The 25,798-nt window shown below is 39.9% G+C and overlaps 5 protein-coding genes and 2 non-coding genes across 13 annotated transcripts; 1 reads left to right on the top strand and 6 right to left on the bottom strand.

The window, feature by feature from the left end:
- Positions 1 to 30: 30 nt before the first annotated feature.
- pabir2 (PABIR family member 2) lies at positions 31 to 5,414 on the bottom strand. Of its 4 annotated transcripts, none has more exons than XM_084687965.1 (11): positions 5,219 to 5,414; positions 4,475 to 4,604; positions 4,149 to 4,227; positions 4,020 to 4,073; positions 3,681 to 3,724; positions 3,460 to 3,514; positions 2,982 to 3,083; positions 2,791 to 2,876; positions 2,478 to 2,542; positions 2,233 to 2,329; positions 31 to 2,047 (listed from the first exon to the last, which is right to left on the bottom strand). In XM_084687965.1, exons 1-11 carry the CDS (start codon positions 5,232 to 5,234, stop codon positions 1,912 to 1,914), a joined length of 864 nt encoding a protein of 287 aa, XP_084544091.1. In that variant the 5' UTR covers positions 5,235 to 5,414; the 3' UTR covers positions 31 to 1,911. The 4 variants fall into 4 exon arrangements, with proteins under 4 accessions (XP_084544091.1, XP_084544017.1, XP_084544173.1 ...); XM_084687891.1 differs by having other exon boundaries at positions 2,478 to 2,545; positions 5,219 to 5,413; XM_084688047.1 differs by having other exon boundaries at positions 2,478 to 2,545; positions 4,475 to 4,665; positions 5,219 to 5,412.
- LOC146302496 (small nucleolar RNA U109) lies at positions 3,173 to 3,320 on the bottom strand. The gene has a single exon (XR_014758334.1). It is a non-coding gene; the product is annotated as a small nucleolar RNA U109 (small nucleolar RNA).
- Positions 3,831 to 3,972, bottom strand: LOC146302495 (small nucleolar RNA U109). The gene has a single exon (XR_014758323.1). It is a non-coding gene; the product is annotated as a small nucleolar RNA U109 (small nucleolar RNA).
- Positions 5,415 to 5,578: 164 nt separating the features above from the next.
- Positions 5,579 to 10,246, bottom strand: hprt1 (hypoxanthine phosphoribosyltransferase 1). Its single transcript, XM_084688049.1, has 9 exons — positions 10,051 to 10,246; positions 8,291 to 8,397; positions 7,830 to 8,013; positions 7,666 to 7,731; positions 7,341 to 7,358; positions 7,144 to 7,226; positions 6,943 to 6,989; positions 6,687 to 6,763; positions 5,579 to 6,603 (listed from the first exon to the last, which is right to left on the bottom strand). The coding sequence occupies exons 1-9, from the start codon at positions 10,075 to 10,077 to the stop codon at positions 6,556 to 6,558; spliced, it is 657 nt and encodes a 218-aa protein (XP_084544175.1). The 5' UTR covers positions 10,078 to 10,246; the 3' UTR covers positions 5,579 to 6,555.
- An 880-nt stretch (positions 10,247 to 11,126) lies between these two features.
- phf6 (PHD finger protein 6) lies at positions 11,127 to 15,740 on the bottom strand. 4 transcript variants are annotated; one of them, XM_084687701.1, is made up of 12 exons: positions 15,470 to 15,572; positions 14,291 to 14,320; positions 13,980 to 14,172; positions 13,767 to 13,868; positions 13,515 to 13,648; positions 13,369 to 13,415; positions 13,058 to 13,218; positions 12,714 to 12,857; positions 12,439 to 12,543; positions 12,196 to 12,329; positions 11,872 to 12,004; positions 11,127 to 11,753 (listed from the first exon to the last, which is right to left on the bottom strand). In XM_084687701.1, the coding sequence occupies exons 3-11, from the start codon at positions 14,109 to 14,111 to the stop codon at positions 11,872 to 11,874; spliced, it is 1,092 nt and encodes a 363-aa protein (XP_084543827.1). In that variant the 5' UTR covers positions 14,112 to 14,172; positions 14,291 to 14,320; positions 15,470 to 15,572; the 3' UTR covers positions 11,127 to 11,753. The 4 variants fall into 4 exon arrangements, with proteins under 4 accessions (XP_084543827.1, XP_084543759.1, XP_084543682.1 ...); XM_084687633.1 differs by lacking the exon at positions 14,291 to 14,320 and having other exon boundaries at positions 12,196 to 12,308; positions 15,470 to 15,740; XM_084687556.1 differs by lacking the exon at positions 14,291 to 14,320 and having other exon boundaries at positions 15,470 to 15,732.
- A 609-nt stretch (positions 15,741 to 16,349) lies between these two features.
- On the top strand, positions 16,350 to 22,938 carry cab39l1 (calcium binding protein 39, like 1). Its single transcript, XM_084687341.1, has 9 exons — positions 16,350 to 16,681; positions 17,624 to 17,793; positions 18,001 to 18,165; positions 18,357 to 18,475; positions 18,750 to 18,918; positions 19,341 to 19,400; positions 19,498 to 19,563; positions 19,698 to 19,841; positions 19,991 to 22,938. The coding sequence occupies exons 2-9, from the start codon at positions 17,677 to 17,679 to the stop codon at positions 20,180 to 20,182; spliced, it is 1,032 nt and encodes a 343-aa protein (XP_084543467.1). The 5' UTR covers positions 16,350 to 16,681; positions 17,624 to 17,676; the 3' UTR covers positions 20,183 to 22,938.
- Positions 22,916 to 24,641, bottom strand: ccdc160 (coiled-coil domain containing 160). The gene is made up of 2 exons (XM_084687452.1): positions 24,206 to 24,641; positions 22,916 to 24,040 (listed from the first exon to the last, which is right to left on the bottom strand). Exon 2 carries the CDS (start codon positions 24,033 to 24,035, stop codon positions 23,028 to 23,030), a length of 1,008 nt encoding a protein of 335 aa, XP_084543578.1. The 5' UTR covers positions 24,036 to 24,040; positions 24,206 to 24,641; the 3' UTR covers positions 22,916 to 23,027.
- Positions 24,642 to 25,798: the final 1,157 nt, after the last annotated feature.

Raw genomic sequence — 25,798 nt, 5'->3', positions numbered from 1 at the left:
TACAATCAATGACGCCAAACACACTGTAAATATTGGACAAATAATTTATTTACCGTAAGGTAAAGAAGTTTATTGATATGATATCTCAAAGAGGACACAAGCAAAGGACAGACGCAGTCCACCACTGCTGCAGATAAGGCTCTTCTACCATCCTGCCGTCACAAACATACTGCACACTTTGAATGTACTTTTAGTCCAGTTCATGCCTTAGATTAGAAGCATGTTGAAGTTAGACAAAAATAATCATAAAAATAAACACCACCTCAACAATTTTGATGACAAGCAACCAAACTGACCAGGCCGTTGCTTGTCTAGACAAAAGAAACAGACATTCAGTATTCAAACTGCATCTCAAAATAAACTATCAATAACATACGTCCATAAAAAAGGATTTACAATCACTTTTGTTTCACAAGAAAAAGACGTGTTTCAGACTTCAGAATAGCATACCTTGAAGGAGGGTACGTTTGTTCAAATAAGTCAATTTCATTCCTTCTCCAAAAATTACAAATCTTCCCAAAAAGACAACCATTATACATATTCTTTGTACATCACAGGAAGCTCAAGATCTTTTCCCTAATGGTATTCCCCTGCTCCGACCTTTCAGTATCAATGTATGAAATCATCAATCCAGTGAAATATTCTTACACTAAAATATATTGTTACTGTATTATTTTTTGACCATAGTAACAGAAAATATACAGCCTCACAGCTTCCCTTTTCAAATGCAATGGCACCATTTGACATGGCTCTCTACACTGCACTGACTTTTGGATACAGCAGTAAAGGATGCTGTTTTTTACTTGAAAGTATAAACAAAATAATTGTTTTGATTTGAAGAATTGAATGAATCAATGTACAATAAAGTGGCTGCAAAGGAAAAAGATCCAGAGTTTGACTGTACTTTGTACTGCACAACGATAAATTCCAGGCAAAAACACAGGATGCAGAGTTTAGCATGTAGTGTTCAGATCCTATCAGTGGTGACCCCCCTCTAGTTCTGCTCCAGTACGATCATCTGTATCACAATGCATATTTTACTCAAACAACGGACAGTGGCAGCCAGCAACAAGGCCAGCTTAAGTGCCATTAAGAAAACCAGATTTTCCACATGTACATTTTTGGATTTCATCTGGAAACATTGCTTCTTCAATACAAGGACGAGGAAAACCTCCCATCTTTATACCTTCTGGTTTGTTCCTATAGATAGAAAAGGGTTGGTTTGCTGTTCATTGAAGCCCTGTGCCCACATTCTCATTACAGCCAGTTCACAAAAATTAAAACTATTTATAATGTTTTAAATGGCAAATATGTACATACTTACAAACAACAAAGCAGGAAAACAATAAGTTAAATCCTTTCATACAAAAACTGCCAACACCGGTGTGCACTTACAAGGTCTGGAGATTTGCCCTTCTCTTGCACCTTAAAAAAATAAACAAATTATACTCATGGGACAACCCACTACCCATCCCGACAGTCATTTCCCATGCAGTGTTACCACCCTCCAGTAAGATGGTACTGATTAAAGGATACACTTAAGGGATAAATTACCTTGGTGGTTATGTCACTATTTGGGAGGCTAAGCACCATGTAAAATATCCATTACTAGCAGCTGGTGCTCCACAGTTGCCCCATTTAAGTTCAAGGCTTACCAGTGCTTCCACAGCCACACACAGCACAAATCTAGGACTTTGGTTTCATTTAATACAAATATACCTAAAGTCTCTCAAGCAGTCTACCAAAGAGCCGAGCAAAAACATACAGCACGATGCTGTTTGGAAGTCCCACAACAAAAGCTAGTATAGTAGGGAGTTGGTGGGTCTATGAAGGACACTAACTGGTGGGATCAGGGTTTTTTTAAACCTCCGACTTTCACCCTGCTTTAGTGTCCCTCTACGGTTCCCCTGATCACTTCGGGGAGAGACCCTGCAGGGGGGTGAAGGGAGAGTTGCTGGAAGAAGGGGAGACACCGTCCATCTTAGCTGGGGACCCAGAAGAAGAACCCACGCTGCTGAGGCTTCCATCCAGCAGGTCTGATGAGAGGCTGAGGAGAGACAGAATGTCAGCAACACAATACCAAACTATATCAGGTTTTTTTAGAATGCCAGTGATCTTAAAAAAAATAGAATGCCAGTGATCTTAAAAAAATAGACATGATAATAGACAAAAATAGACAAATGTGTTCAGGTTGCCCCAGAGACCAAATAGGCAAATTTGGGAGACCCTCACCACGAGTTGAGCTCAGACAGTTGGGTAACATCCGATGACAGCATGGTGGTAGTCCCCTGAAAGAGCCTCTTAGGCTGGCTCTCGGTTTCCATCTCTCCTACACACAGAGAGGAAATAGAACAGTTAGGATACACACACACACTCAAAGAATACAGTTTTCATTCAGTGTTGTCTCTTGTGTATGTGTATTTTTGGGCTATAAGTTGCAGCTCAGAGCCCTGTCTGAGTGAATCTGGGTGAAAAACCTTTGCGTTTGATTGGCCCCATAATGCTGGGTCGGATGCAGTTGATTGGGCTTTGGCTTCTCCGGCTGCTGGAGAAGACATTACCGTTGTAACACATGGAGTCAAGATAGTGTAAAGGTCATCACAAAAGTTTGTAAAATATCTTGCATTTGCTCAAACTAAGAGTTAAATTTGGTAAATATAAATAATAATAAAAAAGCTTCAAGGCTCATTGCCCTGAACAACACTTTTGGCTCAAATTTGATGCCGTTTGTACAGTCGATATTCAATATTCACAGAGCGGCAAGGTTAGCCAGTTTACATCAGCACTCACCTGAAGCGTCGTGTTGGGCTGGGCACTGGGCTGGGGGTTAGGCCATTGCTGCTCACAAGGATTTGCAATGAGGGAGAGAAGCACTGCTGCTCATTGGAGAAAGGAAGAGACAAAATCCAAGTCAGGAGGACAGTCATAAACTTTTCTCTCTTCCTTCTAAACATACATGATTCAACCACATCTAAACATACCTTTTTCCCTATCCCCCTGGTTGGGGATGGGGCAGGAGACACAGGCACAAAGTCAATGCGCTTTGGGGATGACGATGCAGACTTCTCCAAGTCATTGTCACTCTGTATGATACAGAAACGCAAACCCTCCTATGTAACATGCCGTAGAACCACACCCTGCATTGTCACCTTCCATTCCAAGGTAGAGGAGAAGTTGTTGGAGTATTATACTACCGACTCAGTCTGTCCTTGAAAGACTGGTGGCCCTGTTAACTCCATGGGGTTTCATCTAGCATGTCTCAATATGTCAACACTCCCAACAGAGAGGGGAGGAGACTGGCCCAAGGCCCAGACATGCGGTTCGGTCACAGAGATATCCAAAGTACACCCAATGAAGTGCAATTAAGTGCTGTGAATCTAGAACAAGGATTCCACAATGACCATTTGTGGTCCCTGTAAACAGTGGAGGTGTTGTTGCCATGGTAGTATTGCTTCTTACCAAATTGAGACTTTCTTCCCAGGATTGACTAATCTGCATAGCTGCTTGAACACCCCTGAGACCAACAAAACAAAGAACAGCGAGCCAAACATTGAAAGAGAACACTGCAATGACATGCTTGAAGTATAATACGACATATGACCTGTAAAATAACGAGTCTCTAATATAGGTCTTGAATTCCATTAGCCACGTCTAAGACTCATTAAATCAAGCACTCCTACCGTTCATGGGCAGTCTCTCTGTTCATCACATCAACACCTTCCTCCTGCAGAATCACACACAAGTGCAACATGCATTAAAAAGGGTAGATTACTCAAAACACATCATCAGCATGTGTGCATTTAACTGACATGTGGGATCCAGACAGCTAGCAGTGTTGGAGTCTGATACTACCAATCGGCCTGCTCTGGGAGACCGTTGGCCCTGTAGACTCCATGAACTATTGCTCTGGCATGTTTTGAAGGCACCGACACTCCCTATGGCTGGAGAGGGGGCCAGAGGTCTGACATGCGGTCAGTGATCAAAATAAAAGTGATGAGTGCAGTTTCACTTGGGCCCACCTGTTTAATTTGATGGAGCCTGGTGCTGGGGACACGAATGGGCGAGGAAGGGACCTGATGGAGAGAAAGAGAACGTTAAAATGGAAGTAAAACGAGACAACTTTCCGACTGATTAACTAATTTCAGTACCATATTGGGACGGTTGACGACTGTGGTGCTGTTTCTTCTGGAACGTAGAACCTCTCTCTGAAACACCTGCGAGTTGTCACTGAAAAGTAAGAAATGTGTTAATTGCAAGGATGGTTAAGTTTTCCCAGAATGGCAGGTCTTTACTGGACTTTGTCATTGTGCATTATGACTGAACACAATCATAGTGGATGCAAATCAGACAGGAACATTTCACTGTGATTTGCATGGCCAAGACCACATACCATAAATACCACCATAACACAATCAGGAAATGTTAATCATGTTCATAAATCATGTCGTAATTAGAAAAGTACAAAGTCAGAAACCTCAGGCCGTTTATCATAGGTGCACTGTTGGATCGTCTTAAATGGCCATCGTTCTGAACTAGTGACGATGGGATTTCGAGGTCCAGTTCCATCTTCTCTCCGTGATTGTTCATCGTGCAATAATGTCCCCCTTACATGTAGAAAGACGACTAATTGTGTCCCCCTCGTCTGAAACGTTTCTGGCTTTCCATCTACATTTTTCAAAGTAGTGTTTTGTGTAGACTAGCTTGCAATAGTGCAATCAAGGTATTTATCGTGAACTATTTAGCTACAGCTAATGGGTTGTTAGCAATGGATACCAAACCTGGAAAAACACTGACATGAATTGAAATCGCAACTAAATTCACAACTCAACCAAAAGAGGGCTGGCCCATGCTGCAGGCAGCTAACGTTAGCTGGCTAACAGCTTCTGCTAGATGACATAGGTTGCAGCGAGCGAGATAGCTAAGTAGCAGCAACACCACAAAGCCCACTGAAGCAGACGTTCACTAGCAAGAAAATAGATTACACGAGACGACAACAAAAAACAAAAATTGGAGACGACATCAAAATGTCCGAAAATTATTGTAACGTCAACAAAGGTAACTATTCATGCTATAGCAACAACAGAACTGTGGCTGAGCAGCTGGCTACGGATTGCTAGCTTAGGTTGCTAGCTAGCTAACTAAACTGGTTAAAATTATGATGTATGCTAGCTAGCTTCTGAATTAGCTAGTCTAGCTAGCTAGCAATGATCTACATTACCATATTCGGGGATCATCAATGTATAAAACGTTCACAGTTTAACGGTGACCCTAAAACGATCATGGTTAACAATACGATTATCTGTGCGAAATTTAAATCTAACGTTTCCACTGTCTATCATCAATTTTGATTATCAGTTGTTTGCTGCTGGACGGCGCCGATGAGAAGCTCCAACACCAAACTTCCCGCCCCATTGATAGTTGCTGGCTGAGCGATAGCAAACTCGACCAATGAAAACGGCTCATCATGCCAGCGTGCCCATTTGAAAGACACAAAAAGACTGCTCTGCTACCCAATCAGGTGCCAAAATCTCAAGCTATTTCCTGAAGACGTTCATAGACTATATATCGCTAGAATGCATTTATTGTGTCCATAGCCCCTTGTTTTATTTAAATAAACAATTCAAATATGTTGGTACAGTTGATCTGAAGCAGCACATAGTCATTGGAACAGGGCTTCACCTGGTCTCCAGTGTTTCTGTTCTGCTTAGGTCAGGCCTGCCTGTAGAAGAACATCGTTTCATGCCACTATATAACTTTAACAATGACTAAATTGTCAGCAATCAAACAGTCAATAATTTAAAATTATGGGTTTAATGGTTCGGATTACAAAAATTATATTGATGAGTTTATACTTTTGGAATAGAATTATGTGGCACTGAATTTGTTTTACTGTACATTCAGGCTTAAAATACATTCCTTGCATTTACATAAGAATATGGATGAAATACAGAAATAGAAATATTCAATATTCACACATAATTGAGTGAAAATCTTGAATTGAGTGAATTAATCTTCCTTTAATGTCTGCTATCCTTGTCAATATAAATATGTGCTAAAATCAGTCAACACCACTTTGTTTTAAGATGGTAAGGAGATTCAAAACTTGTCACGCTGCAGAAAAAAACTTTATGGGAAAAGACTGAAATCAAAATCATAACTACATCCTGCTAGCAGCCACACTCAGACGAAATTATTTTTGCCGATGACATGGCAAACAAGCAATTATCACTAAAAAGTAGAGGTCTAACTTAACATTTCAAATGTGGAATGAAGACTGGCTCACAAAGTGGTTTCTCAAATTAACTATGTTGTGAGGCAAGAAAAGAGCATTGCAATTGGAGCACAATATCAGTATTCATGCAACTTCTCAGAAACCCTGAGCAGAAACTGTGTGTGTGTGTGTGTTTGTATCCATCAGTGAGTGGATGTATGCATGCATTTCTCATGTCATGTGAGCTGCAACGGTGATTTGAATTTTTGGACCAAAAAAAACAAATCTGATAAAAATGAATTGAAACATCAATAGAAATAATGATACATGATTATAGGTGATGTTCACGCCTTGTATTTCTCCTTCCCTGTTTCACTAATGACGCAGATATGCTGAAAAAGAGAATACGAGAAGTGAACATTTGAAAAACTGAAATTAGGATGTTACAAAGGTTAGAATTTGGGACTGTACTTACATTTAAATCTCTAAAGTACTCATTGTAGTCTAGTGCGTATCCCACCACAAATTTATCAGGGACTTCAAAACCTACAACTATAAAAACAAAATAGAAATAGATAAGGTAGTTTCAGAGCAAGCAGGAACACAATTTTAAAGTATATAGTCCATGCAAAATCAGGAGAGTTCACTATAGGCAAGATAAGGCCAATTTAAATCACGTTTATGCATTTTGAAACTATTCCCTAATGAGGATATTGGTATGTTTAGCTTACAGTCTGGTCTGTAACCAACACTCCTTGGTGTCCTTTTCACCAACAAACTGAGGGCAGAAACAGGGAAGATGATCATATGACTGTGTAGCTCCAACAGCAGTTATAACTACACACACACACACACACACACACACACACACACATCAACAAGCTTTGCAGAATTATGCAATGTACATGTCTGAGACCAGAGTATTGCTTTACCTCGCCACTTTGACCATTTTTGGTTTGTACTGTTGCAGGAGTTGCAGAAGGGTCTTCATGGTTTTTCCTGTGTCAATTATATCCTAGAAGTGGGATAAAACATTTTTACCCAATATTTATAAAGCCATGGAAATAAATTGCACAATGTATTTGATTGTCACATAAAATGCAGTTAATAAATTTGATTAGACACATACCTCCACAATCAGGACATTCTGTGTAAAGGAGATAGAAATATGTTTGTGACAAAGCAATAGAGCACACCTCAGATTTTTAAGTGACAGTTGACCTAAAAGTTCTGAGGTGGTATGTGACCGTGTACATCTCAGGATAAACACTGCTACCTCTTATCTTAAAAGATAGATATATGAAAGACAGATAAGGAGCTCCTAAAATGTAATTACTGGTACTGAGTAACACAACATTGGAATGATTATGGTAGATGACTAATCAAAACATTCAATGCAAATGTTAGGACCTGGACTCAGTATTGAAAGTGACCTATTTGAGAACAGTGCTCACCTTCCCCGTTAGTGTAGACAGGTCATCCCCTCCAATTACTTTTATTTCACCAGTAGATTGATCGTTCTGATAAGACAAAATAGTTTGAACAGAGGTGCATAATTTTGGGGTGTTGACATGATATATTTTATGGGTTGATGTGGTGGACATGGTTGGAAGCTCACACAGTAGCTCTTTAGTCTGATGAAATCCACAGTCATAGGGATGGAACGGTCACTGTTGCGGTTCAGAGCTTTGATATAGTCCAGCAGGTCAGCAAAGAACTTGTAGCCCCCCTTGAGCACACATAGGGCCACAATGTGGTGCCCTCCCATGTCTTTCATAATCTCCCTGGCCAGCCTCTCTGTCCTGGGTACACAGAGTCCAGCGTGGGAAAGATAGAGGGTGCACAGTTAGCTCACCTTTCTGTTACAGTCAGCACTAGATCCTGTTTCCGCTGTTTGGATTAGGGGCCAGAGTCTTTGAGACCATGTTTTTAAGCCCATACTGATACCAGAGAGGCTGTATGTAGAGGTGGGTCAACATTACCAACAAGCAAACCACGTGAAGATGTGATTAATCCAATTACTAGTACTATTCTTGTTTATCTCAAAGCATAAACTGCCACTGGCCAGAAGCAACCCACCTGTCCAAGATGAGTCCGTGTGGAATGTAGACCCTCTCCAGGTCTGCAGCATAGTGCTTTGGTATGCAGAACAGGTCAAGGTCATATCCTTGTTCGTCATCGCTTATCTGAAATACACAAGAAAGAAGAAAATTGCATGCTCAGAACCTATTCATTCAAGCATACAAGATGTGGGAGAGTCATGAGACAGAGAATGGATGTAGAAATCCCAGGAGTATTACCCTACTCTATGCAGTTAGAAAAGGCCAAGACACTAAAGGCTGTTCACCAGCCCTCTCCCCTCCATTTACTCAAGACTAAACTTCTGCTGACCTTAATACCACAAGACACATATTTGAAGGACAACGTATTTGAATGTGCAGTCTTCCAGGCTGCTGTGTAGTCTAGGCTATTCAGCTCAACACTGAGCCAGAACCCAATGTATTAACCCCATTACCAACCCCAAGAGGAATCACTCCACTACAATCATGAAATCATTCAACATGTCTCTCCACTCTCCATCTCACTGCTCAACTGAAAACATATTTTAAAGCATGCATGATTATTCTGGTATTATTCAGAAGACACAACTTCTATTCAGAAATACTAAACTAATTAGATAAAAGGGAGGCTGTATACCTTGTTTTCAAATCCAATTTCCTGCTTTAGGGTAAACACACGAGCATCTGAACTCCTTTATTGAAGTCATGCGATTTCACTGTGACTACAGCAAAGTTGTGCTGGGGAATAGTTTTTGTACTAAATTTTTAATAGGAAAATAAAAACCCTTTACACGGTTTGCTTTAATACAAATGTATTATAAAGTCTTCACCAGCTAGCAATCCAGGCTACAAATCTAGGGAACTCTCTTGCAGCCTGTCCAATGCAGGTGCTCCTGTGAGTTGTTACTGTTAGAGAGTGAAGGAGGGCTTCACTTAACTACTTGTAGCGCTACAGACTAAAATGTTCAAGCCTAGACTGTAAGATCTAAGGAAAATCACATATTAGCATATAGCAAAGCTGCACATTATGACAGTTTGTCATACGGGGAGATAAAAAAAAAATTATGTTGCAATTTATCATAGGAGCATTGCCTTGGGTTTGTGCACTAAATGTTTCCAACTATATCAAGATTAATACAGCTTCATGGGAAAGGAATGTCTCAACCTCAAGATCATCTTCCATGGTTCTCCAACTCAATTCCCCTCTGCTTTAACACAATTCATCGATAATCTCTGTGTAAATAGATGATTCTGACATGTCATCAACCATAGTTTCACAACTTGTGTTGTGTGTTGTTTGGTATGTGTGTGCCAAAATATGAGTACGGTCATAGCTTGTATGTGAAAACGCTTTACTCTCATGTATCCTCTAGACTAGAGAAATGATGAAATGGTAAGGTTGTAAGTAAAAACCAATGTCTTTTTTTTTTCTTCTTTTTTTTTTTACTTGGTCAAACTAGGTCAAACTAGTTTGTTTAACATTGACTCTAAAGCTAATTAATCGGTTAGTATTGGTTATATGGATTTTAGACGCATGGAATCACATGGCACATACGTGTAGCACGCGCGCAATACAGCAGGCCGCGCGAAATACACACAGCCATTACTGTTTATGAACGAGAGCAATATGGGCGAATGTAAGTTTAAACGAACCAATAAATATGGACAGTTAAAATATGGGGTGAACGGTGCATAGCAATGCTCAAATTCTTTAAAATATCAACCTTGCAACAACATCAACAAACTAAGCTTAGAATCAGTGGTTTTTGGAAGACTTACCACAACACAAGGGCTGTTGGTCGCCATTTCTGTTTGTTCTCTTTGGTCTGTTTGGAAAGCAACAATATATTTTCTCCACAGAAAACAGATCTTCGGCTGTCACAGTAGAGTTTCACCTTTTGACAGCGCACGCCACCTACCTACGTAGCTGACTACACTAGATTCTTCCGCAAATGCGTTGTCGGGCGTGCTGTTGTAGCACGTTAACAGACGAATCAAATCAATGGGAATGATGTACCGCCCACTTTGACCGCAATGACGTCTCAAGTAAAAACACAAAATAAAACATCTTTATTCCAGAGCGCATTGCGGGTACTTAGCTTATGAAAATCACAATTGAAACGCAATTTTACACCCTATAATTGCTTTTTAGCACGCTATAGGTTAAATATCAGTTGATTGCGAAATAAACTAAAAAGCACACACCGTTCCATGTGTCTTCAATGACAAAACAAACACTGTATCTCAAGTTCATAACATCAGAGACCGTACATAACATAAGGAATCCTTTGCACCTCTTATGACTCAATGAATTCCAATGCCCAGTCGGCTGACACCCACATCCAGGTACTGTGACATTCCTCACCCTCCAGCTACCATCTTTGTAGAAATCTCCACAACTTCCCACCCAGCCCAAAGCCCCACTAACCATGTTAGAATTATTATCTGACACACGATCTTGCACAAAAGAGTACAAAAGTGTAGGCTACAAAAATAAAAAATTAAATTTGTTGAAAGCATCTGATACTGTTTTGGCAATCTGAGTTCCAAGCCTTATTGTAGACTGTACAGAATGGTTTAAAAAGTTTAAAACTCTGATACTAATGTCTAATAATTTGAATAATCAAATCCACATGTTTAATAAATGTATTATACAAAATGTGTGTTGTTTATTTGAGATCATATATATATATATATATATATATATATATATATATATATATATATATATATATATATATATATATATATTGTATAGACCGTAAATATTGAAAACAGTACGATGTCAACTTCTCTACTGAGAACAGCATTGTATGACAAATGAAAACCTTGTTACAGAGGAAACAATCCTAATGCATGCTATAACAAAGGACCTTTAATCTTTCTTGACTGATTGACAGTCTTGAATATTGAACATTATTCATGATTATAATACAGGAGTAACATAAAACACATTCCATAACAGAAAATGACTAATGTAAAAAGAAATTTCTTGAGAAAAAAAAAAAGATTACAGAATAAAAAATTTTAAAAAAAAAATTGGAAGAGGAAGAAGAAACAAGTAGATGAAACCTTCAGGACTAAAATAAGATGAATTTTGTGTAGAACAAGGAGACTTGACACGAGAACCGATGGGTGGAATAATTAATAGATCCCAGTCAGTACTCATTTCAGGAGTAAAAAAAACAAGTATTGTTAAAGTATAACCACTGGCCACATTCTAGTTATGCCTTATTTTCACCATACTGCAGTGCTTTGCTCACAGCAGTATACCACAGTCACGCTTGAGTCCATAATGTAGCTCATTCATAAAATGTGGTAATTTAAGGCAGGTACTGATATGACAACCTGCAGTGGTGTTTGTCTGTGGGAGAAAGCTGGGTAGAGGCAACTGAAAATTGAGAAATGTTTAATAGCTATAAAAAAATATCTTATCTCCATCTTTGAGTTCTCCTTATCCTGTTATTATCCGTAACCATGATCTGTGGAGACAAATGTTTCCCTTCAATTAAATTCCAGCTTCTATGGACAATATTTTTCTCAACATAACATTCTGATGTGTTTGATGAGTTGTACCGTTGTATTTCAAAGCCCCATTACCTAATTGCCGTTGATTTGAGGTGAAGGCAATGTTCCACCATGGTCGACAGCTGCCCTCTCTCTACTGCGACTCTCCCTCTCCTCGTCCTCCTCATCTCTCTCCTCATTTCCACTGTGGTTCTTACAGTACAGCCTAAACACAAAGCACAGCAAAACATTCATCATTTAGAATACATCTTTGTCCTATTAACTTGAATCCCAATATAGTTCATCATTTTAAATATGCAAGATATTCAAAACAGTTTTAAGGGCCAAATCCTGGCATCCGTATTTCATAACTAAGGTTGTGTTTAGATGGAGAAATGTGGGGGTGGTGGAACTCACTTGTAGATTCCACGAGCCATGTTCTCTATGTACTTGGCCTTGTCCTGCACACCACAATGGTAGTGGTAGGTCTTCACACAAGCCTTGATCTCACACCCGATAGTGGCACCCAACTGGGTACAGAGGGTGCATTTCTGAAGGGTAATTATTTATAATATAACAGTTACAACCGTATAACCTTAACTTCTCACACTGTGCATTCAAGTAGATATCCACAACTGTATTCTGTTATACAATTCTCACCATTCTTTTCCCTCTTTTTATTTCCTGGATAACCGTCTTGATGTCAAAGTTCCCAAACTCAGCCCGTGAGGTGGTGGTGAGTTGGACTGTTCCCGATGAGAAAAGCTACCAGCAAGGAAAAACAGGACAACAGGTGACGGGAAATAATGCACGTAAACAGGTAAGAAATACAAGAACAACAGAAAGGTACAGATGGAACCATTCCACACTGAAATACAATGAATGTCCATACAAGGAAGGCAAAAGACCAGTTAAAAGTAAGGGATTAATCTCACCATGCATTTGTAGTGTGCAGCAACCTTTTTAGCGTTGTCAGCATGGAGTACGCCCCGTGTTTCGTTTTCTTCCTCGCCGGCGTGACAGAAGCCACAGCGGAGACCGCTGTCACCAGGACCAACCCTCAGGGGGGACCTGTCCCGCTGAAAAACACAGCCAAATACATCTCCAACAGTACACAACAAGACAAACATCACCAAACCAACAGGAACCACAAATAGACTTCCCATCGAGTGTTACCATGTGTAATAGGTCAACTACTACTGATAATTACCAACGTATGTGATCTATATAAGTGGTTTAAACTCAGTGAAGTGGGTGGGTTTGATAATACATTTCTTACATGTGATGAGCTCTCATCATCTACCCCCTGTGAAGAGGTGGAGCGGGTGTCCTCAGATTGTCCGCGAGATCCAGCTTTGTTCCGCCCCTTCTCAAACCTCCCACGGCCCCTACCCCGAGGAGGCGAGGAGTCTGAGTCGTTGGCAACACCACTCTGTTCATCTGAGAAAGGAAAGCAATCACTTGGCCACATGGCTTTTGTCTATTTTTAGGAAGTATGTTTTTTTTACAGTGCTCAGATCCACTGTTTTGAATGGCAGTTAAGAGTAGGTGATGCTGCTAATGGGTCAGCAAATTGGTAAGAAGACATACTGTCACTGTCGTCTTGGGACGCATCCTTGTGTTTTCGACAGTAAACCCTACATTGGCAGAAAAATTAAGACAGGAAAAAATTTGACAACTGTTCCAGCTTCAGATACAGGAATTAATTGGAATAACGTATGGAAAAGGGGACCTACAGGTAGATGCCTTGTGAGGTGTTCTCTTTGATCTGAGCCTTGTCCCACAGAGCGCAGTAATAGTGATATGTTCGCCGACAGGTCTTCACATCACAGCCGATGGTGGCACCAGGTCTGTGACAGGATGAGCACATCTGCAGGGCACAGAGCAGAGCATGAGCCATAATATAACATATCTCGACTCGAACATCCATACGTACATTAGGGTATTATACAAGGGTATGTGCTACCTTACTACAGCCTCGCACTCACCAGCTTATTTCCTCTCTTGATCTCTTTTTTGACGTCTTCGATGGAAAAGCCACCCAAGTTCTCGCTGTCCGAGTGAGATGTGACCAAGGCAGAGGAAAAAAGCTGCACAGGGCGATCATAAATAAAAGAGAATGTGAGAAAATGAAGAAAGCGTGCCAATTGTCATTGAAAGTCTGACCAGGCCACAGCCTGCAGTGACTGTCCGCAACTGACCATGCACTTGTGATGGGCTGCCACCTTCTGGTTGTCTGACACTAGCAGCTGTCCACACTCCTTGTCCCGATTTGTTTTGCAAAAGGCACATTTTGGCAGACGTGCTGCAGTTCCTTTCCTCTGTCCAGACATCCTCTGTACGTTTCCCTCTCTCCTTTTCTCTTCAAATATCTGTGAGTGAACACCACTGTTCCTGGAAGGGTCAGAAAGTGTGTGAGAGTAATATGTGCTTGGTCAGCATCATTGAGACTGCATTACTTCTTTCAGAAATAATGTTTAATAACATATTATGGGACAGATGCCCTCCTCACCTAATATCAGCACACTGTCATTCCAAAAATCTGAACGTTAGAAATGATGGTAGAATTAAGTAATGATATTAGGGTGGTTGAGTATGTGGTCAATGGTAAATTAAAAAAATAACATGATAAAATGCTTGATGTAGCTTAGTTCTATGATTATTAGATTGTTGATCATGTGAAGACATTAAGCGTGGGACCTACACATATTTGAAAACCTAAAAAACGTTGGCTTTTAGGAAAACTTTTTGGAAAACTTACGGATAAACTAATTATCTTATAGAAATTCTGTGTTTTAAAAATCATTAGTGTTATAAAGATACAGCAGTTTTTAAATAATATGGTGCGATATGCTGAGAAACAAGCTTTCAAGACAGACCACAACCTATTCACAACTTTAAAATGTGCTAGATACGAAAATATTGAAATATATTAATTTATATAAATTAGAAATATAAGTACAGCTATACGATGTACGTATTTGCTCTCATAACAACAGGGTGTTTTAGTCACAGTGATATGCACCGCAAAGCCTTTGCCGTAGCTGCCATGATAGCTCTCAGTATCATTGGGCAGAAGCAGAAACAGTAGGCTACAACGTGGATGCACAGTGGCCAAGTAAACAACGAAAGATATCTATCTCCCAGATCACTATAAAATAATATAGGATGCACACATAAACAGAAAATAAACTGTTCATATATCCGATGTATACGGGCGTATTGGGAGATCAGATGCATTACGTTGGAAATATCGCTGTATTTATATCTAGAGTGTTGAAGTTCGTATGAAAGGGGGTGTGTGTCTCCTTCAAACTGTATCTCAACTATATTTCAGTAAGCTCTCTAAAACTGAATTATTCTGAGCGTTGAGGCCCTTTGTCGCAGGACCAAAAGGCCTGCTAGGAGGTACATGGTAGATCTTTTGAAAGGCAAATAGTTTACTTCTTACACAACAGATTTATCCCTGTATTTCTCAATGAAAGATTGATGAAAGAGCGGGGTCGCTTTGCCCGCTTCTAAGCCAAGACTGAGCGCCATACATGATCTATCCAGATTCAACTGAGAAAGCGAGCGGGGTTTCTGAGCTTTTCCGCCACCACCAGCTAAGTCCTATCGGCCTACAACTAACAAAAGAGGATGGTTGACACTAACAATTAATTTACCTCTGTGACAGATATGTTGATCTTACCCGTCTTTGTAGTGAGGTTTTATCACGCAGAGGAACGTGGAGAAGGGGCAAAAGTATTCGACTGTGTATGGTTTCTGATCGGTAGCTAGTAGGTTCCGTTTCGCCACTGCGTTGCTTTCGAGTGACGTTGCGCACTGCAAAAACGCCCCAACGCCACGCATAATAATCACACACAATCATCAATACAGTGATAGGCCTACATGAGGCGAGAAACTCATTTTTCTTGTCCCTTCTTTATGTGTTTAATAACGCTTCAGGCTCTGGTTTAACGCACAACGTGATTCCATAAGTCATATGTTCAAACGCTATTTCCTATCAGTTTGGACAGGGGATTTGTATTTCCTTACTACTAATTTAGGATGCACAGAAAGTAAAATCGTAAATTGCCCAATCAAATGTTTCAGATTCATGTATTGGATAAAATATAGCACCCGAACATGAAAATGGTTTACAATAAAACATAAATTAATGTATCAACTTGGAGAGAATTGTTGCAGTACTGTAGGCTATATGCTGCATTTGGATGAAGTTGAGAATTAATTTGTATAACCTTGCAGCATGAGAAAGCCTACACCAGTTAACCATTTGCGTATGATAGTTTGATTTCAACTATTATCTTATGGACGTGAAAGAGAGGGGGGTATTGATAGTTTCGGATTGGTTCAGACGATGTCACTCCAACTGCGCAACCGTCTCACCGCCCAACTTCCGTGGACTGATACAATAGAATGATCACTCGTTTTGTATGTCCTTGTAAAAGTAGACCACATGGCTTGGTCATGCAGCTATACGCTAATTGAAAGATTCATACTTTAAGTCAGACAGAAAAAACACTCCATGCACTTCACACTGGGTATTTATTTTTAGTGTGTGAGCTTTCAACGGAGAACTGAATACCAATATTAAATCCAACAGTCAGATTGCAATAACCCGGCCCGCCGCCTATTCACCGCGGGATGGCAAGTTCATTTAAACCAAGTGTTAGCTGAAGTTGTCTGACAAGCTAGCCCAGCACACCTAGCAAGCGAAGCGAGTTAGCAGGTCACGAGCGTAACATTGATTGTACGATAGCTATGAGGATTGTAGCTGAAGTTGTGTAGTTGCCTAGCTTATTTGATCCCTCTGGTTATCACATAGCTAGATAATATACACACCTATCGCTTAATAAGAATACTTGAGTACCATTTTTGAGTATTTCCTCTTCTGCACCAGGTAAGTTGTGTTTCCAGAGCAGGAAACCCTAATGGCCACGAAGTTTCGTAAGCTACACAGCTACAGTACAGTACAGTAGCTCTAACTAGGTTCGCTTGTTATTTGTGAGGTTAGCTAGATAGGTTATAACTTCCTGGAAGTTTAAAATACTAATAAGTTTGTAGTGTCCTTTTAAAGAGATAGCAAACTAGCTAACAAAGTGTTTATTTAAATATAAAATTTAAGGTCTGTATGGTACTGTCACCCACTTCAGTATCATACTTTGTCTATCTAACTAAGCTAATGCTAGCATAGTTGTGTAGCTAACGATAATTAACAGAACTTGGCAACTTGGCCGTGTGTTCTGTCGGATTGTAAACTAGTTCAGAAACGACATTACTGTTAGATAAACACATTGGACCAATTATATTGATACTGTAGTGCTGGCTAGAAAAACGCCGTCTCCTAAATTTCAAATAGTCTATCTAGGTAGGTACAGTAGCTTGATGGCTTCTAATCCTGGCTGTTCGTGTCAATGTCACGGCCCAGACTGCCAGGAGAAGAAACATTAGTTTTCTTTAATGTTTTTCAATTTATCTGTGTTGTGTAATGAGGTGGCTCGCTTGTGTAAACTATAAATTATAGTAAATTAAATGTTTATGTAATTTTAAAATGTTTTGATAATTCCAATCTGTTTAACTATCAACTAGGATGTGTAGTTGTCTAGCAAGTTATCTTACACGTGTAGTTGGGAGAACTGTTTCTTTGAATAGTTCCAGTCCATCCATGGACTGATTTAAAGCAGTTATAGATTGTGTATCTGTAAAATGCAAGTGGCAAATGAACTTTTCTTGTACTTGCTTGAGCTTTGAGGAGTTATTTCTTATTAGTACACAGATTACTTAAAGATAACATCTAGTTCAAGAAATCGTGACAAGTTTGACATTGTTTTCCTATTTTTAGAGGAAGGTGCCTTTATTCACTCGACCACACAGGTTCAACCTTTACCTCTCATCATGCCTTTTCCATTTGGGAAGTCTCAGAAGAGTCCGGCTGAGATTGTAAAAAGTTTGAAGGAGAATGTAGCCTACTTGGAAAAGCTGGATGCTACAGAAAGTAAAAAATGTGAAAAGGTCAGATATGATTTCATGTTAATCTTTGACACTCGACACATATTATTACAGATATTCCCATGGATGCAATTGTATAAAAATATTAATCTTACAAGTGAGACAACACTTGCCAGAGGCATTATGCAGAAGTTGCATGTATGAAATGTGTGATATGTCCACTTCTGGGTTTTGGCTGTAAGTTCTGTTTTTAAATGTGTCTCTCTTCAGGTTGCAGAAGAAGTGTCTAAGAACCTATCCTCTCTAAAAGAAGTGCTGTGTGGCACAGGAGACAAGGAGCCCCAAACCGAGGCAGTTGCTCAGTTGGCACAAGAGCTCTACAACACCAACCTCCTCATTGCTCTCATTGCAAATCTACAGAGGATTGATTTTGAGGTGGGGACTTTCTCTCTTACTTACACTGTATGTGTTTTTTGGATGCAAAAAACGGAATTGATTCTTCAGTAAGTAGTTCATAGTAGATGGGGGGAATGTGGTGGTAATCGATACAGGAAAGGCAGTTGAAAGCCGATGTGCTGCTCTCACATTTTCGTTTTGTTAGACTGACACAAGTTGGTTTTTTACAGGGAAAAAAAGATGTGGTGCAGTTGTTTAGCAACATTGTGCGGCGTCAGATTGGCACTCGTACGCCCACTGTCGAGTACATCTCTTCACATCCACAGATCCTCTTCATGCTGCTGAAAGGGTGAGTGTTAAGGCCCCTCGTCTGTCACACCTCACCTGCTAACAACAGTAGTTCTACTGTAGATGTGATAAGCCCATATGCATATGAAATGCTCTGTGGACTGTCAACTCCATATGTCCTGCCACTGCAGCTGACGAAGCACACCACACACACTCTTATATAATAGTGTTTGAGGGTTCTCCAAGATGGACATGGGTTTAACTCTGTGTTCAAGCATTTTTCTCCTAAATGAATACAAAAGCCTACTTATTCTTGATTTGGATGCACCTGACAGGTACGAGAGTGCGGAGGTGGCCCTGAACTGTGGGATGATGCTGAGGGAGTGTCTGCGCCATGAGCCCTTGGCACGTACCGTGCTTTTCTCAGAGGACTTCTACTGCTTCTTCCGTTATGTGGAGCTGTCCACTTTTGACATTGCCTCAGACGCCTTTGCCTCATTCAAGGTAGGGTGCACATCTACAAAACATACAAAATGTTGTTCACACTTTGTCTGTCATACTCAATCCCACTGCACTATGAAATATCTTTTCAGTGAGATCCAAGTGGAATCGGTTATTGACTGCAATAACGTGTAGAATCCAACCAGATCAGAATTCCAGCTGTAGCTTTCATATTTTACCTTTCTTAGTTGGCACTTAGTTTAGCACTGTACTCAGGTCTCCGTCATTATCTACAGAGTAGAACAAAGGATAGCTAATGCCTGTTACAGAAGGGAAACTTAATCTAATATTAACAGTTAATATCTGATCTAACATGATTAGCTGTTACCTTTAGTGGCTACGTGATCTAATGTGTGTTTTTTCCAAGAAAGGTAAATGCCAGAATCCCACCTGGGCCTAATTCAGTTTGATCTTTTTGTTTGAAGGATCTACTCACAAGGCACAAGATCATGTGTGCAGATTTCTTGGAGACTAATTACGACAGGGTGAGTATAGATTTTGTAGTACTGCATGGATTTTTAACAATATTACATCATGCATCAGTATATCTTGTATTTTGTAAGAACATTTTTCTATTTTTAGGTTTTTACAGAATATGAGAAGCTCCTGCATTCCGAAAACTACGTCACTAAGCGTCAGTCCTTAAAGGTACATCTGACAAGCTTTTTACCTTTAGGAAAACGTAGTTATTGATCAAAAACCCTTTCCCCTGTTCAGTACATCCTAAACCACAAACTTTAATAGCTGTCATGTTCTGAATTATGCAAATAATTATTTTCTAGCTCCTGGGAGAACTTCTTTTGGACAGACACAACTTCACTGTCATGACCAAGTACATCAGTCGAGCCGAGAATTTGAAGCTGATGATGAACATGCTGAGAGATAACAGCCGCAATATTCAGTTTGAGGCTTTCCATGTCTTTAAGGTGTGTATGTTATGAATTATGAGACTTTCCAATACACCTCATGCTCGTAGTCCTTTTCTGTTACCCCAATATTTACATACATGTATGGTATTTTTTGGAATCACACCTCACTGATATATACCTCCATGCCTTGATCTTTTCAATTCCAGGTGTTTGTGGCTAACCCTAACAAGACTCAGCCTGTGTTAGACATCCTGCTGAAGAACCAGGCCAAGCTGGTAGAATTCCTAAGCCACTTCCAGACCGACCGGGCCGAAGATGAGCAGTTCTGCGATGAAAAGAACTACCTGATCAAGCAAATCCGTGACCTGAAGAGGCCCACAGCCCCTGAGGAGGCGTAAGCGAGCAGGAGGGATGTCCGCACACAGGTGGTGGTGGGATGAGTAGTAGTGGTGTCAGTTGGGGCCTTAGAGCACTCGGAGACAGAGAGAGAGAGAGAGACATGCTCCTGTAGAATCCAATATTCTTCCTTCTTAACTTCAAACATAGGAAAAGATATTGTACAAACTCCTTCCTAAACTTTGTTTCAGTTTTCATTGTGTGAACATGGATGTGATTTCAAGGCACAAACTACGCGTGGGCCAAGAACTGTTATTTGATCCATAGTGCTACTTCACTAAGTAGATGTGAAATGCACATAGGCAGTAAATTATGTTGGACCTTATGCAGCCATTAGCCTTTTTAGCAAATGTGAGCAATTTTTTCGGGAGATTCCGAATAGGTGTCTTGATCTTATGAAGAGACAGATGCCTCTACCCAAAGCTGACAGGAACTTTTAGACTTGCAAGGTTTTACATACATTTACAGTTGATCTTTTAGGAATTAGAATGATTTTGCTTGGGGTATTATTCTATGGTTAACATTTGAATTGTAAACTCTCATTTCTTCCTCATCACTGAACTAATTCCATTATATGGGTTTATTGCTTTATTTGAAGACCTACCTATTTTTTCCATGGATGGATGATTTCAAGAAAATTGACAATACTAGTATTACTCTTGGGACAGTCAGTCAAAGTAATTAATTGTCTTCATGCTGGATAAGACCTTAACTATCTAATACTCTGTCCCTAGCGGCATGTGTGCCAGTCTTGAAGGATCAGGGAAGGGAACCAGCTGTGGTTACTGTCCGAAACAGGATGTGATAAGACCAAACTCAAACCAAGCGAGAATCGATTAATTGTGTAAGTCTTTAGCTGGGGTAGGGACATATGGTCCATGAGACAAAAATAGAAATGTGTCAGACAGCACTGCAGGGTGACCAGATGATCAATTCTGTGAAAATGCGGTCAGCCAAGATATTCTGATTGGTCACTGATGGAGCACTCTATTTTCTCTGGACATTCGTGCCATGCGCATTTGCTGGTTGGAACTGGTGTGTCCTTTTTATGAAACGATTGCTTGCTGAAACTTGCAATTGCTTTGCAGACGACTGATAGGACGTACAGTAGCTTTGAATAATATTAGCCTACTAATGCATAGTATCTATGGGACAAAAGTAGTACAACACAAATGTTACACTGTTTTATGTAGGGATCATTTTCCAGAGCAGCAGGATCTGCCCGAGTTTAGATGCTCCTAAGATGCAAGTCTACGTAGGTTCATCACAAGCTGCATCAATGCTGTATTCCAAGCCCCTGTTGTGTTCTCTGTTCATGTTTCCAACATAACTCTGTTGAGGTAACCTTGGATCCAACCTGATTGGATGGTTTAAAGCATTGTGCTCTACCCATAGGTGTTACCTATACCATCATGACAGGTCAGTGGTTCTCACAGGAATGAAAGATGAATGAATTATTTTTAAAGTAGTTAAACATTGCTTCTCGCTGTCACAACTTCACTGGTAGTCCAAATATGGAGGCTTTATGTTCAAAATGACCTGCACTGTCAAAGTTTGCATACGCCAAATAGATATGGTGTTTATTGAATCTATTGCCCCCATTGGCCACATTTTCAAAATAGGGGTTACTTCTTATAGAGTTTGCATACATCAGTAAACTACTTAATGGGATTCTCATGACGTAACAGCACATTGCCTTACCTGATGTCACTTAAATTGCAGAATAACAGATTACAATATAGTACGTTGTCTGTTTGCACAATTTTCTAGTATATACCTCATGGGGTTTGAGTTTGTAAGTGCTGTGTTATCCTATATTTCCTTGACAAGGCAATTTCTTTGAAATTTTGGATAAAAAGCAGTGGTTTGTTTTATGCATGCTAAATAAATCAATGTTTTTATTCTAATTTAAACAGGGAGTGGGACTTGGTTTTCTCTTGTAAAAACCAGACTTTTAAGTAAATGTATTTGAAGGGTACCTCCAATGTCAATTCATAATGAATTACAGTATGAACCCTTCAAAAATATGAATGTTGCCTTACTTAAGCATTTTTATTTGATTGTGAAGACCATGTATGTGGAAGTCCAGACCTCCTATTGATTTTGTTAAACCAAAGTTAATACATAAAAAGAAAAGTATGCATTACAAGTCCCAAACATGTAGCACTGAATTTACAGCAGCACCAGATGCAATTAGCATAGTAGTTGGCATTAATATACATTGTTGTTATTGAGCAATTAAATATTATTTCACAAATACAAAAGTAAACCTTTGAGTTCAGAAATTCCATAAATATCTTTAATCATGTAAGCTACAACAAAACCAAATTATAATGATCCTAAATAGAAGTGTGGTTTCCTTGAAGGTTCTTTGAAATGTTTTGGGAAAATCCATGTAACCTGTTGTCGCACATGTAAAACAATAGAACAGAAAGATGCTACCAAGGAAACTGGTGGCCCCCTTAAGTCCTTTAAAAAAAATATAGCCTATATATTCATGACCCTACCTCTTGGTTATTTGATAACTCATTGGCTAGATCAAACCTAGCTTAATGGTTTTTGATTAGATACTTCCATTTGAACTGTAAACATTTTTTGTGCTTTACTTTTTTCACTCTATTGCCTTCTTTTTCCCCCATAGCCTTTTGTGTTTCAGATATTTTCCTTATTTACTGTGGGAGAGGATTTAAAGTGTACATAGCTTTATTTTAAAAGGTGAATGTTTGGAAGCATATGAAATTAAAGTTTTAAAACACCATTGTTCACTTGTATATCTTATTCTTTGCACACACAAAACAACATACAATAATAATTGCCCATGCGTTAAAGGTACCCCTATGGTCACTGTTAACTATGTGTGATCTTGTCCCGTGGTGTTCCTTGTGCCCTGTCATGTGAGTGGTTGTTAAAGTGCCTTCGCATAAGATCCAAAGCGGTACAACTGCGTGTATGGCTGTCCCTCTCTTTCTGCAGTTGTGACTTGGTCTCCTCCAGCTCTTGCTGCAACTTCTGCAGAGCCACATCATGCTCCAACTTCATGGCCTTTTTTTGTCTGTCCATCTCAGTTCCCAGATGATTCCTAAGCTTTTTAATATCCCAAGTCAAGTTAGAGTTTTCTCTCCTAACATTGTGTACCTCTTTTGAAACTGTCCTCAGTCTCTCCTCCAGTCTTGTCTTCTCCTCCATGATGTGTTTGACCTGTTCTGCTTCCATGTGAAGCTTGACAGTCATCCTCTGGCCCTCAGCCTGCAGAGCTTTTATGTTTATAGCCCACAGTGTTGCATCATGCTTGGCCTTTACCAGACTCTGCTCGTTCTCCTCAAGGAGAGCCTGCATCTGCTTTATCGTGTCCTCCTGCCCTCGCAACTCTACCAGGGTGTCCCTGAGCTGAGATCTTAGCCTGCCCCGGTCCTCTTCCATCGAACGCAGAACTTTCCTAAAGGCATCAATATCCCGATTAGTCCAAATGCAACTGGTGCTCTCTCCTTCTTTCGACCCTCCTGTGACCTCTTCCTTTTGATTAGGCGCTGGATCACTGTCATACATATGCTTCTCTCTCTCTTCAGAGTCATCTGTGGAAATCCTTTTTACCAACTCCTCCTTTCTTGGTTTTTCTCTGTCCTGAGCACGTAGTGAAGCCTTGTAGATGTACTGCCTCCCAGAGCCCTCCTGGTAGTACTGAGTGGCTGGGCTCCAGGGTGCCCTGACCCCAGACTTGTCACTCTGACCAGTGGACTGTTTGTTTTCCACTAGACTCTGAAAGGAGAAGTGAGGGGGAAAAAGTGTCTCCACCCAGTGACTCTCCTCTGATTCACCTTCATCAAGAGACATGTTTCTCTTCCGTCTCTCAACCATGCCATCTAGATTGAAATGTAAAATGTTTGGATCGGTTGTTGTTTTGTTCTGTTACTGAAGTTATTACAAAAATATGGAGAAACACAAGATATCGTAGGCTAAACATGAAGATTGCATTGTGGTAAAACACTGAAAACTGTTGAGATCGATATGCATTAGCGCAAACATACCTTCGAAAACAACGGAGGGCCAATGAACCTTGATTCATTTACGGTTAGCCAGCTAGTAGCTTCAGTTGCGATCGTTGTTACTAGGAAGCCAAATGTATTGTAGGCTCATGTTTCAGGAAGTAACGGTAACGCGGGAGGTTGGCCACTTTCTTCCTCGTCAGTTTAGATTCGCAGTGCCTGAAAGCCACACATTCATAACGAGTTTGGATTCTACTCGATAAATTACGCAGTAAAATAAACGTGTCGCTCAGGCTGTGTTTGATGCAAAACGTTGTAAAAGTTTGTCAACAGCACAGCATTCAAAAGTGTTTTATTGAAGTATGCTTATCTAGACCTAGGCTAGATCTTATTGAATAAAGTATTAATAATAGGCCTATGTCTACAATCAAGTAGTTTTAAGTTCTATGAAGACAAATTAAACAATAGGTAGGCTGTGAAAAAAAAAGAAAATATGCAACAAAATCAAATCATAATAAATAACCTCAGAAACACATTGCTCACGTGCCTGACATTGCCTCACATTCTGTCAATGTAAAATATGTCTGCAAAAATGGGTCAAAGTTCACCCAGGCCAGGGAAACGGATGGAAGTCTGGTGTAGCTGGTGAGACTATTTAACAAGTAATGTCCTCTCGAAGCAAAACTTCGCACGAACAACACACTGGAAGATTCACTGAGAAAGATGTGTTGGAGAGGCCGCTGATAATTATTTAGACTGGTTTGGTGGAGATGTGGGGGTAGGGTTTGCAAAGGTTACAGGTCACAAGCCTTCTGGGTCTCTTGGCCACAGGATTTAATAGAGGGCAGAGCGGATGGACAATGGAACAATAGGCTACATTATTTTATAGGCTAGGTTTGAGGTAGGCCTAACGCTATACTTAGTTAGCCTACAGATACATTTTAGAGATTGTTAAAGAAGAATCCAAAGAAACTTCTGTTCATATAAAGTTAAGGGAAGACAGCCTATATAGGCTACAACAAGATATTGCGTCGTCTCCACACTACCCCACCCCCACGCAGAGGGAAAAACAACAAAAAAGATGCTCATACAATTTCATGCATGAAAAAGCTTTTTGTTGTGACTTTAGAAAAACGAGAAAGGCTGAACATACAACATCTGCGTGTTAAGGTAGGCTACGTTACACTTTTGAGACCACACGTTGAAGTTGTGCATAGTTTGTTGCCCCTGTGTCCCCCATCACTGTTCGAGGGCTGCTAAATGAGGTAGGTTGTCTTATCTTTTAGAGCCTATCCTCTTAACTGAAATATTCCTTTGTTTGAAGGACATTTTTTGCACAATTTTAAATTTGAACATTGTAGACTATTTTAAGCGGATCAAGTTGGCTATTAAGCTATGCAATGTATGGGTTATTAAGGCAGCATTGATGTATTGTATTATTTCCATAAACGTTGTAGGCTATACTAGTTCAAATGTAAACCACTTTTAATCATTTGTTAACTATTTTCAAAGGATTCGTTTTTGAAGTCATTCAAAATGAGACATGAAGGCCACATGTTCAATATAGATAAATAGGCATTTATCATCTGAAGCATAACCAAAGATTCAACTTGGCGCTTAACCTATACAGAAAAA

This window comes from Hypomesus nipponensis, chromosome 1 (genome assembly GCF_054491055.1).
Source record: "Hypomesus nipponensis isolate SF chromosome 1, ASM5449105v1, whole genome shotgun sequence".
Classification (NCBI taxonomy): domain Eukaryota; kingdom Metazoa; phylum Chordata; class Actinopteri; order Osmeriformes; family Osmeridae; genus Hypomesus; species Hypomesus nipponensis.
The sequence above is the reverse complement of the archived record's forward strand: the minus strand, read 5'-3'. Positions and strand labels throughout refer to the sequence as shown.